Source organism: Sitodiplosis mosellana, unplaced genomic scaffold, assembly GCF_009176505.1.
Source record: "Sitodiplosis mosellana isolate CC-2019 unplaced genomic scaffold, AAFC_SMos_1.0 Smas_scaffold_6170, whole genome shotgun sequence".
Classification (NCBI taxonomy): domain Eukaryota; kingdom Metazoa; phylum Arthropoda; class Insecta; order Diptera; family Cecidomyiidae; genus Sitodiplosis; species Sitodiplosis mosellana.
In genome coordinates, this window is record NW_022601411.1 from 1,545,473 (window position 1) to 1,557,765 (window position 12,293).

Genomic DNA, 12,293 nt, shown 5'->3' on the forward strand with positions numbered 1-12,293 from the left:
GATACAGTAGAACCTCGATTATCCGGCACTCAATTAACCGGCACCTCAATTAACCGGCGCACTCTCAAGCTATTGATTTTTTTCAAGAAACACATTTTATACAGACAAAACTTAAATACTCAGCGCAACTAACAAATTCATGCTTCTACATGCACGTCCAATTTTGCTTGTTGTTATTATTTAATCGCATATCATTTTCAGATTGAGTTTGTTTACATCACTCATTTTATAAACAATAGTTTGAAATAAAATGTTTGGTCGTCAATTTGATTTCTTCGCTCGCGACAAATGTCTGCATATCTTGTTTCCAATTGGCACACAAAAACGCAAAAGAACCGTTCTTGCAATTGAAACAAAAGCAATGCAAGCAAGTTGTTCTTTGCAACAATTCATTGAATGGTATGAACAACAGGATGAAGCCGATAAAGTTGACACACTGCTGTTAAGACGATTCAGAAGCTTCGCAACAATGAAAGCAGAAACGACTGCAGTTAAGCAAACCAAAATGACCGACTTCTTTTCGCAAATGAAAGCAGATTAAGATAAATGAAATTAAATTTCAAACTACATATTCACATTTGTTTTCAAATAAACCAATAAACATTTGCATTTCCTTATATTTTTTTAATAAAAAAGAGTTTTCTAATGTATTTTTACTTCAATTGTGTGTTAGAAGTCTTTTCAATTGACTTTTGTCCGTTATATATATGAGAAATGTAAGAATTTGTTTCAACTCGATTAACCGGCGTTTTCGTTATCCGGCGGAGGCTCGGTCCCGTGCCCGCCGGATAATCGAGGTTCTACTGTATTGATATTTTTCCTTTCACTTCGATTTTTCCCTTTTTTGGTTTTTTATTGCTAGGTTGATACATGTTATGCCATTTAAATAACTCGAATGAGCTTCAAAAATGCTTTCTTTTCTTAAAATGCTTTTCGAAACAAAAAATTCAAAAATGCTTCCGGCTTGAGAGTTGACTTTGGGAAAGATATTTTTCCATTTGATATGAAATAATCACAATAAACAAATTTAACGTAAAAATAACGAAAAAAAACCCTCTGTATAGAAGTAAAAAAATGTAATGCCTATTACCTATTACTTTCCTATTACTTTTGTAAAAAAAATTACCTATTAGTAATAGTAATAGGTTCACCATGTCACAAAAGTAATAGGAAAAGTAATAGGTAAATGTAATAGCCTATTTTTGTAATAGCCTGTAATAGTAATAGGAAATAGTAATATATTACTTATTACTTTACTTCTATAACCCTCTGTTATGCGAAAATGATTTGCACAATTTATTTGTAATACCAGAACGTTCGATAAATATGGTGTGAGAAAATCGCGGAATGCAGCCGGAATTGTGGCGTTAATTCAAGCACATCACCTCGACAGTCAATCTCAGCACATCGCCTCAATTTGTGGAGAGTTAGTGAGTTGCATATTTTAATCAAAAACGCAATCAAGCCGATTAATGCATGTAATCATGATATTGAATAAACGAAGAATAAATAACAAATAAATGGTGTTTAACTGTAATGTGACTTACCTCTCGATTATCATATATGTGTTGCCATTGTAAATCGTTTCACAAAGACTGTGCATCTATTCAGATCGACTATGAATTGAATTAGTGGGTGTGAACAGTGTAATTGGTTAACCGGTGTACATGTCCGAAGCAGAAAATGTTGTTTGATCTTGACCAACCAACCAATCGACGCCGTGTGCAACCGAATATAGCGCTGTTCCACTGAATTTTGAAGGAGAACAAAGAAATTCATATAATTTGACGGAATTCATGAATGGGATTCATGTAAATGATAACACATTTTATAATATTTAATGAATTTATTCGATGATTATTGTAATTTTTGCACCGTCTCCGCATCAATGAATGACTCGAACAACTTTTTCCACATTTCGTTTAGTATAAAATAGATTTTCCATCGTAGTGAAGTTCATTCGTCGACGACATTTGACTAGCTTCAAGTAAAACAAAACGCAACGATTTAAAAGATGAAAATTGTTTTGGTTTTATTCAGTGTAGTGGGTCTCAGCTTTGCAGTGTGTATTAAATTGATGTGCATTATTATTGGCAATCCATATTCAATTTGAATTTTTGCAGGCTTTAGACATTCCCGACCATTTAAGAGCCCCGTTGAAAACTTTGCGCAAAGCATGCGTAGCCGAAACGGGCGTAGAGGAAAAGTACATAGATGAAAGCAGACATGGACACTTGAGTGATGCACCTGGAATGGGATGCTATATCAATTGTTTGATGGAACATTCGGGAATGGTTGAAGAAGACGGTCGAATCCATTTTGATGACATTATGCACTTACTCACACCAGAAACAAGGGAAACTGTCATAAAAGTCGTGAATGAATGTCAAACAAAACGTAGGTGCTAGCAAACAAATCGAAAAAGAAACAAATCAGTTCGTTCCGAATTTAAATACGATACTTCATATTTCAGATGGAAATACAAGATGTGAAACCGCCTGGATGACTGTTCAATGCTATTATCAAGTTGCTCCAGAGGTATGAATTTGATCTATCCAAGCGGGAATATTTTCTATTTGAGATTTTTTCTGACTTTCAGGATGCTGAACTTCCATGATTCCACTACGTTCGGATTTATTCTTCTTATTACGATTTTATTATTTTATTCTATGATTTTATTGCATTATCCAAGCACAATTGAAATTCATCATCAATAAATAAATTTTTAACCAAATTACTTACTCTGTTAATGCATTGGATTTGATCGTGCGATGACAATGGTGCGAGTGCAAACGATCTTGTTAAACCCAATGGAGCCGTATGTGCTATGTTAACAATGTATTTCTTGCGTATACGAAAAATCATTTGAATCGCCTGAATGTATGCAAATTTCTTGAGTGTCAGAGAAATCGTGTGCATGATTTCTGTGTTAACAAAGCTGTGTTAGCTAAAAATCCGTTCGATGCCACCTCGCAGCCTAATTCTCCAATGAGTCATGATTGATTGAATCTACAGAAAGTGAATAACAGGCCGCGCTAGCGTCCTATCTAAATACATTATAATGAATAAGTACAAACTAATACATATGCATTTCTACTATGAATACGTTTCATGCTATGTGTTTTAATTTCATTTAATTTTGGAAATTCAAAAAAAAAAATATTTCTCGACAAATCATATTTTAAAACATCATTGCAATAAAAAAAAACTTCCAAGTAAGGATGAATATATTGATATTGAGTAAGAAAATTCGGTGAAATCGGTGAAATACTTGAATCAAACATAAACGTTTGAAAAACGTACGACGCGCGCCAAAGCATAAGTGATGTCAAAGTGTGTACAAAGAGTGAAGCAATAGTGCGTTTAATGCTATGTGCTATAGTGTCTCTGTTGATGTTGATCGCTGACGTTTATAGTGGTAGGTGAATAATTATGAATTGTTTTCAATCAATCGACCCTCATCTGGTTCACCTGGATTTTTAATCTGGTCCGAAAATCTCATTTTTAGCCATTTTAAATTATTTTGACCGTCGGAAAGTGATACATACCGAAGTTAGATTCAATCCCATATTTTTTGGAGATATTTTTGAAGCATGATGCACTTTAAACCTTAAACGTGGACAAATAGATTACTTGGATATTATTTTCGTCTTTTTCTTTGAAATTTTTTGTGGTTCGATAACCAAAATGAAATCTTATTTTGATAAAAATAACCCAAACGCGTCTCATTTCGATGCTGTAGAACTGAACAAGAAAATGCTAGAAGTTGTGACTCAACAGTAAAGTGTTGAATGGGCGAAATAAACGGAAATTCCATAGATTCCAACAACGGCAATTTCAAATTTGAGTGGATTATTAAGTAAGACTCGCATAGTGGCTGCGTAGACTCACCAGATAGACGAAGAAAAGAGCTGCTGTTTATTGGCATAGCATTGAGAGTCGGTGCGAGTCTACACACCAACAATGCGAATTTTTTCTGAATCACGACCACTCGCTTTGTTTTTGCCATACGCAACGAGTAAGCATGAACTAACATACAAGCACACACATACGCAAACAAATATGGTGTACAATGGGTATATAAAGGCCGTGCTCAGATTCAGTCAAATCAGTATTGTTTGACTACAAGTTCTTTGAGCACAAGTTGAATAAATCGTTGTGAACATTGGCACTAGGTGAAGCATGGACTCATCCATAAGGAATCATTACCGATAGAAAGAGGAATTTTGTCGGAATTTGGAACCGTCAATTTTGTGGAGGAAAAAATTGTGTGCGAAATGAAGCGTTGGCAAACAAAATTCGAGATTGAAGATCAAGATATTAAAGATGTTCTTGAATTCTGTCGTAAAAAATAGAATTTCCGTGAATATATCAAACTAGATAATGCAGAGCTAAAATTGCTCATGACATACAAGATATCTTGTGGTTGAAAAAGTCGAAATTGCACGTCAACTCTACGCTTACAATATTGAATTGAAGAAAGATAGAAAGTCTTCAGTTGATTTGTTAAAAGAAAGACTCGTCGCGACTGCATTTTGTGCACCTGCTCATGACCCAATTGTAAATAGTAGTCGCAATCGTAATTGAAAGCGTAATATCGTTCGTGTTCACGAATATTAAGAGGGTGGCATATTTGGAAGAAAGCGGTCCATTCGAGAAATTTGTGAAATTCGATTTGTAAAGAAATTACTCAGACACCATCAACATTAGTCGTACACTCAAATTGTTTATTTTTTTCAGTCGAATAGATAATTTTGAATAATCGATAATGTATAGTTTTGAAAACGTCCATGTTAAAACTGGTGACAAGTGCACACGCACTGATGATTCTATTGTCATAATAATTCTTTCCACTTTTTTCTTCAGATTCAAATTCAGTTCAATCAGTTTGCTGTAGTTCCATGTATTCTCTTTTCGTTATGAACATGAAGTTTATTACAACTAAAAGATATTTAAAAGCAACCCACATTTACCATGTTTCATTTATTTTTAATTACTTATCTTTGAAATTTTCGGATACGTGAGTTTTAAGGATTTTATCTTATCATTTGGCTCCTTAAAGTTACAGACGCCTTGTACACATACTCTACTTGTAGTTGCCTCTACCATCTTGAATCAAAAACGAAATTAAAGAAAAAACAAAGAAAGTAGGACGCAACTCGCCAATGTAAGTTGTAGACTCCACGTATTAAAATCGTACCATCAATCTACTCATTTGCGGTGTTCTTTGTATAATTGTATACATTTTGAAACTTGAACAACGCAAGTGCATGACAATGTAGAACAAAATGCATAACATATTTGAACAAAGTGGAAAAATGTAATAAAATTTGAGGGGAATGGAAGATCGTCTTCTGTTTTGAAGAATTTCATTGGTAAATATTTATTTGAACAATATTTCCATTACAAATGTATTATATTATCTATGAAACTCTTTCTTTTCTATCTCTTCTATTTCTTCTTCTCCTCTTTCGTCTTCCTCTTCTACTTCTCCCTCTCCGTACTCTTCTTCATCGTCATCAGGAGTGTCATAATCGCTGTTATAAACCGCTGGGTTGTCAATTTCGTCAATATCGTATAAACGACGATTTTCTGCTAACACTTTAAATGCCAAATATTCGAATTCAGTTGTATTTTCCAATACGATTGTGAAAAATTTCAGATATGGTCGTAATTTGGTTGAAAAATCATCATCCAACGTTGTGTCCGCATTTTTTTGCGATCGTATTGTTGTCTCCACATCTCCGGTCGATAGTAGATCGAGTATTTTGTCATTGTTTCCATCGAACAAAGCACCAAAACAGCCATCGTTGCAGTCTGGAATACCCCAGTTACTCACTAATTTATAATGTGATCCACGATATTCGAAACAAATGACAGTTGCATCAGGAAAATCGCTGCGAACACATTCTTCTCCAACACTTATATGCCAATAGGGTATGTTTGGATAGTTCGCATCAATTCGTTCAGAATCTATCGACTTTACAACGTATGTGTAACCGTCGTTCTTGAATATTTCTCTCAATTTGTCACTGCTTGCTTTTGGCATTTTTACTTTTTTTTCTAAATTGAGAATTACGTTCAATTGATCAGTTGTTAGTTATCGATGCGTTTAATGTGTACTGAAGATGTTCCGGTTATACTATCAACCTGCCTCCACTCAAACACAAGAACACAATACAGTCGAATGCAGCAACAATCGGCAACTATTTTGAAAATTGCGAAATTCTCTCAATTAGTCAAGAACTGCGACTCAAGATTGGAATTCGGTGAAAGAATTTCTGTTCTTTTTACATGTTTTGCACTTACAAGAATTCAATGTTTCACTGTACAATTTCGACTTTATCACATCCAGCGATAGCAGACACGAACAACTACAGAATTTACACCGAAAATTTAATCGAAATTGTTCTTCAGACGAATCAATTGTGCAAATTTGACGTGCGACGCGTTTGACGTTTGAATTGAAATAAATGAAGGCATCACACACGCATCCACATGTGTACAGTTGTAGCTGTTTTTATTCAAAACATTCAAACACATGGCATGTGTATTGGTATTGTAACACGTTTGTGTCTGTATTTGGCAAATACGATTTGCAAGCATTTCGCGTACTGCGTTCTCCATACACTGCAGTGTTGTTTCCATCTTGTTCGTAGCAAGCATATATGATTGTGGGGAATACGTGTGTATATACATTGGACTTCATTTGACGTATTTGCATTTGCCGGCGTTTCTCCGGTCCATTCCCCATATACCTGTATGTTCAGAAGCGATACCATCTTCACCATATCAGCTTGTCTCTTCGAATCGCTGAGGACAAATAGCAGGTAAATAGCAGGTCATAAGCTGTAGAGGCAAAAAAAAAACTTTTACTGTAAAGTAAAAGTAAAGTAACATTAATTTATCTAACGGATCGAAAAATTTAAAGAAAAAAAAAGTTGCAATTGAAATGTCACCATCACCAATATGAACAATAAATGGAGCAACACAGAACGACAATGCAAAACACATTCATTTGTATTTGAGACCTACGCTTCAGAAGTATTTGGATTGAATTTTTATAGTTTAACTAATGACAATCACGCGTATTATGGTACGCTCCATAAGTATATGGAGAATAAGTTTCCTCGGAATATTCAGTCAACAGCTTCCCACTAAACATATTCGTAATGCTCAATATCATGTTCGAAAATGTTGCCGATAAAAATTTCGTTTATTTCGCCCATTCAATAGTTCACTGTTGAATCACAGATAGCATTTCTTTTTTCAGTTCTACAGCATCAAAATAAGAAATATTTCGATTAGCTTTATCAAACAACAATTTCTAAGAAAACGAACGTCATACATTTGATGCATGGTCATAATTGTTTACATAAAACAACATCGCACCAATCGGACATTATTCACGCAGTTACGCTGCATTTGATGCAGAACAATGTCCAGTAGTATTTTTGCTTACATAATTTTGGTGAAATTTGATTCAACATTTAAACCAAAATCAAGACTATTGAAAATGCCGGTTTACTATGGCAGTTTTAAACCAAGCACGACTAGAGGGCCATTGTTGTTTTAGACTCACCAAGAACGCGACCTCAGTCACTGCGTATTCGAACTCTATCTTCAATTACTTGGAGCCATACGATTATTCTTTGTTCGTCATTCGTCTGTCCAATTCATTATCATTAATAACGATAAGAACGCAAACTAAATGCAATCGATGTGCAATTCAACTAAATCAAAGTTTCTTAGTTGCTTTTCAAATGTCGAACATTTGAACTCATTTATCAAATATTCCTCAAACTTTGATTATTGGGATTTTTTGAAGAAAGAAAAACTTGGAACTGATGTCGGAAATTCGAAATTTCAAAACAGTTTCAACTGACCAAGCAAAAATAAGTGATAGTCCATCAGCCGGATGAATCTTTTTGAACAATTTACATCGATGATTTTTTCATAGAAATTTTCTATTAGACACTCAGATTGTGTTTGATTTATTGAAATTTAGAGTTCAATTGTCAAATACATATGCTCTATTTGACGTCTTTATTCAATAAAATTAACCTATAGGTTTGTTAATTCAGTTGTTCGATTCATTTGACAGTCGATCGGTTTACTCAGTTGCGTGAAATGCAAATATAATTGCGATTCTGAATGAATATAAATAGAGTTGTTATCGCGGGCGTGTGTTTCAGTCTGATTGAACGTTTTGATAGCAGATGATCGAAATGTTAACGTTCATTTTCATTGTAATAATTTGTTGTGCCCGTTCGCATGCGATAGACTTAAATCACGTCACCAATGTGCTGTCAGAACCATCGAACACATTGAATTTTCTTGCGGGATTTACAAGTTTAACGTCAAGTCTTAGCAGTTTAACATCAGCTTTATCAAACGTAACAGGAGAATTGCCAGATTCAACTACTATTCAATTATGCTTTATGACAACAGTAAGTGTTTTTTTTTCTCATTAAGATTCATTGAATGCTGCAACGAATTTACTTTAATCAAATTGAAACGAATCATTTGAAATGAACCCACTTTAAACCGCATTTCGTTATTATTATCTTAAGCCTCAAATGATTACGTACTATGGCTATGTGGTGGTGGAATTTGAAGTAACAACGGACGATGGCTACATTTTAACGATATTCTACATGTATTCAAGTAAATATGTTAACGACACACTTACACCGATAATATTACAGCCTGGAATGTATGATGACACTGACTCATTGTGCATACATCCATATAGCTTGGGTAAATATGAATATCGTTAGAAGATTTATTTCTATATGTTATTAGAGAACAAAACTTTTTAAAATGTTAAGTTAAAGTTGATAAAATTGAAAACAGTGATAAAATTTGATGAAAACTCAAACTGTTGCAGCATATTATTTGGCCGATAGAGGATACAGGGTAGCTCTATACAATCCACGTGGAAATAGTTATTCACTTGATCATGAGACACTTGATTCGAGCATACCGGATGGGCCATATTGGGGATTCACCTGGTATGAAATGGGCATCTACGACTTACCGGCAACAATTAACAAAGTGCTGAGCATAACTGGAGCGAAACGAGTTTCATTGATCGGTCACTCGGAAGGAGGAACTATAATATTCGTTCTTCTCAGTGAAAGACCAGAATTTAATGGCGTAGTAAAATTTTTCGCATGCATGGCCCCATTTACATTTATGAAGAACGTTGGATTTCCAATTAACGCTGCCCTCAAGTTGGTTCATTTGTACAATGGCAATCGAAATTTTTCGTTTGTACAAAATACCCCAGCACAGCGAGCAGCATCGCTGTTTTTTTGTACGATGGCAAACGGAGAAATTTGTAACACTGTGATCAATTCCATATATGGACCAAGCGTTGGGCAAAGGGATGCTGTAAGTTGAAAAGCATGAACAACTAGACGGACTATTGAATTTTATGTAGAAATAATTTTTTGACTTTTTTTAATTCTCATCACCTACTGAATCTATTCATATTACCTATATTTTAGGCGAGCAATGCGCTGTTCCCATGCCATTGGCCAGCCGGCGGTTCGTTTGGTCAAATATATTTATTCAGTGATGAATATGCTAAGAAATACTTCGGACACATGAATGCTGATGGAAGCCATAGCGATTTTATTCTTCGAAATATCAACACTACGTTCGCGGTATTCTACTCATCAAATGATCCGCACACTAACCAAAACGATGTTGATTCCTTGTATAATAGCACACCAAGCGTCATTACAAAGATTTTTCAAAATATTCCACAATTCAATCATATTGACTTCCTTTTTGCTAAAACTGCTCCGGAACTAGTTTACAATCGAATTGTAACCATCGAGTTGTCCATCCCGTGAAAGAAGTGTCTATAATTAGTTTATGAACCATTTTTAGAGGTTTCGTTACACACCTTTAGTGATAAGAAAATGTTGAAATTTTAATTCTGATTCTGACATTAAAATTGCTTGATGAATGATTTATTTTGATTGATTTCGGCTGTACTTGATCTAAGCTGATCAAATGTTCGATGCGATTTATTGCTTGGAACATAGCGGTGATCATGCAGCACAACAATGTTGCTCAAACATTTTTATTTGAACTGGAAGACAATCACGAACTTGGAATCACAGACTCAAACGGAGATCAACTTTGCAAAGCTCTACTAACATTTTCAATCTAACTATTTGGTGGATCGAGTTGAATAAGTGTCCGATACAAGTTCAGTCTTCGATTATTTTATCGTTATTTATTGACGCCGTCAAAGACTAGCTGTGTAGGATTTATACTTGAATGAAACAAATACAGATTGTACAGCTTTTTGAACGCACAATTTACGTCTGGACAAATCGTGTTTAACGATGAGGTTTCAGTACGTTGAAAGATCGTTTTTCATGTTTCATTTCGTTTCAATAATGCATGAATCATTTGACCAAGTGCAAAGCAGACTTAAAATCTTTTATCAACTTTCCATGAGATGACACGCGTCCGAATGCACGTCATACAATTGCAAATTGTTGATTTGAAATAAATAAAAACAAATGCAAGATTGAAAAAAAGAGTAAATATCATGCGTGTGCTGCACATTGTTCCGAATTGAATGCGCAATTTTCGGCAATTTTTCGAAATGAAACAGAGAGTTTAATTCAGAGTGCCAGCTTAAAAATGTCATCACGCCTATTAATAGCCATATTTATGACTTATGTGATTATAAACCCCAAGGTGGAAAGCGTTCACTGCCATCCATGTTTATTTCAATCGGCTTTTCGTCATCATTAAACTCCACTTCGACCATATTCCACCACCGATCGCAAAAGAACAATTTTGATTCGAAATTACTCTGAAGTGCATTAAAAGGAAACGGCAATATTTCTTATCCGAGTGAACGATTTATGGTTTGGTTCAAGCAATTTTCATGGTCTATTTATACAATTATCTATTTAAAATTGAATTAAACGGAGTGAAGTCATAGGCAGTAATTTATAGCACCTTGGTAGTAATTAAAGTAATTAATTTACAGTGACTTGCATTGGAATTTGTGGTTTGGGTTTTAAATCAGAGAAATTGAATAAAATTCGAGCAACTTGGAATGCTTCAATCCTAAATGGAATCGTTTGAATAATAGGAAAAAACCTACCTCACTGTGAGACTGTCACAAAAAGACTGGCTGTTCACATTAACATATGCGCTATGCCGCATGGGATAAAACAGGCGAACCGACAAAATTGAATGGAACACCAAAAAGAAGTGAATATTTTGCTATCATGTCATTTGATTTCTACTGCTATCAGAAATATTTTTAGCTTTCGTACGATTTTGCGTTTATTTAACCCTTTGCTAGACCCTTTGATGCAAAATTTTTTGTTTTTGAATCATTTTGACATATGTTTTGTGCCACGATAAATAGAGAAAAACCTCATACTTAGATTTTTGAAAAATTGCGTATTTGTCGAGAAAATCGGAAAAGAGTCAAAAGTGTCAAATCACTATAAAAGCTTGAAAAAATTAAATTTCATAAAACTAATGATGCAGAAAGTTAAATTGATGTGTTTTGGTCCTACGAGTCCTAATTTGACAATTGAAAAGAATAAACAAACCCACAAGATAAGAGGAGGAAAAATGTGGAATTCTGCTATAATTTCGCATTTTTTTTTACAGCAGTACATGAACAGAAAAAACTTTCCATTCAGCCAGCCAATTGTAGCCAGTAAAGTATCAAATGAAAGCTAGTTCAATTCCCTACATTTGTTTCCAAACAAGAATGTAGAAATATTCAGTGGTTTCATAGCTATAGCGTCTGGCGTATCTGGTTACTTTAGGAACCAAAATGTGATAAAGGGTTAAGTCTAAATTTTAGCCATGTATAATAAAATAGTAACCAAGCTTATGGAATGTGCGTTAAAAACAAATATTTCCAAGTAATTTAATTTCAATCGATTTATTGGTTGAGGTTGAATGGGATGCTATTCAAATTGGCAACTGAAGTAGTCAAGCAATCACTATGAATGGAAGCCCATTCAATGTTTTGAGCGCTCCAAGAAACCATAGATCTCACTCATCGAATCAATACTCGATTGAATTATCACAACGTCGAGCTTGATTGCATGCAAGAGATGCGTAGGGAAACGTACATTTAAGGGGAAATTCCCCGATGATTACTCCATTTGAATAACTTAATTCTTTTCTTTTTTTGATTTGGATTTTTGTATTGTCTTATTTATTCATTTCATTAACACCGAATAATACGAGGGTTGCTGCATAAGTTTCTGGCCTAACCTATTTCTAGTGTT

At 34.5% G+C, this 12,293-nt stretch overlaps 3 protein-coding genes across 6 annotated transcripts; 2 read left to right on the plus strand and 1 right to left on the minus strand.

The window, feature by feature from the left end:
• Positions 1 to 1,967: 1,967 nt before the first annotated feature.
• Positions 1,968 to 2,734, plus strand: LOC129576067 (general odorant-binding protein 56d-like). Its single transcript, XM_055460532.1, has 4 exons — positions 1,968 to 2,062; positions 2,124 to 2,397; positions 2,474 to 2,538; positions 2,600 to 2,734. The coding sequence occupies exons 1-4, from the start codon at positions 2,015 to 2,017 to the stop codon at positions 2,615 to 2,617; spliced, it is 405 nt and encodes a 134-aa protein (XP_055316507.1). The 5' UTR covers positions 1,968 to 2,014; the 3' UTR covers positions 2,618 to 2,734.
• Positions 2,735 to 4,150: 1,416 nt separating this feature from the next.
• On the plus strand, positions 4,151 to 11,229 carry LOC129576064 (lipase 1-like). 4 transcript variants are annotated; one of them, XM_055460529.1, is made up of 5 exons: positions 4,151 to 4,175; positions 8,284 to 8,450; positions 8,574 to 8,760; positions 8,891 to 9,396; positions 9,513 to 11,229. In XM_055460529.1, the coding sequence occupies exons 2-5, from the start codon at positions 8,442 to 8,444 to the stop codon at positions 9,861 to 9,863; spliced, it is 1,053 nt and encodes a 350-aa protein (XP_055316504.1). In that variant the 5' UTR covers positions 4,151 to 4,175; positions 8,284 to 8,441; the 3' UTR covers positions 9,864 to 11,229. The 4 variants fall into 4 exon arrangements, with proteins under 4 accessions (XP_055316504.1, XP_055316503.1, XP_055316502.1 ...); XM_055460528.1 differs by lacking the exon at positions 4,151 to 4,175 and adding an exon at positions 6,534 to 6,830; XM_055460527.1 differs by lacking the exon at positions 4,151 to 4,175 and adding an exon at positions 6,534 to 6,830 and having other exon boundaries at positions 8,105 to 8,450; positions 9,513 to 11,227.
• Positions 4,868 to 6,449, minus strand: LOC129576066 (uncharacterized). The gene is made up of 2 exons (XM_055460530.1): positions 6,310 to 6,449; positions 4,868 to 6,206 (listed from the first exon to the last, which is right to left on the minus strand). Exon 2 carries the CDS (start codon positions 6,047 to 6,049, stop codon positions 5,420 to 5,422), a length of 630 nt encoding a protein of 209 aa, XP_055316505.1. The 5' UTR covers positions 6,050 to 6,206; positions 6,310 to 6,449; the 3' UTR covers positions 4,868 to 5,419.
• Positions 11,230 to 12,293: the final 1,064 nt, after the last annotated feature.

Bases quoted from the DNA above. Each gene is read 5' to 3' on its own strand.
- LOC129576067 (XM_055460532.1), top strand. From the start codon at position 2,015: ATGAAAATTGTTTTGGTTTTATTCAGTGTAGTGGGTCTCAGCTTTGCA. The intron at 2,063-2,123 runs GTGTGTATTAAA...GAATTTTTGCAG, and splicing joins TAGTGGGTCTCAGCTTTGCA to GCTTTAGACATTCCCGACCA. The intron at 2,398-2,473 runs GTAGGTGCTAGC...TTCATATTTCAG, and splicing joins GAATGAATGTCAAACAAAAC to ATGGAAATACAAGATGTGAA.
- LOC129576066 (XM_055460530.1), bottom strand. From the start codon at position 6,049: ATGCCAAAAGCAAGCAGTGACAAATTGAGAGAAATATTCAAGAACGAC.
- LOC129576064 (XM_055460527.1), top strand. From the start codon at position 8,220: ATGATCGAAATGTTAACGTTCATTTTCATTGTAATAATTTGTTGTGCC. The intron at 8,451-8,573 runs GTAAGTGTTTTT...TATTATCTTAAG, and splicing joins AATTATGCTTTATGACAACA to CCTCAAATGATTACGTACTA. The intron at 9,397-9,512 runs GTAAGTTGAAAA...CCTATATTTTAG, and splicing joins GCGTTGGGCAAAGGGATGCT to GCGAGCAATGCGCTGTTCCC.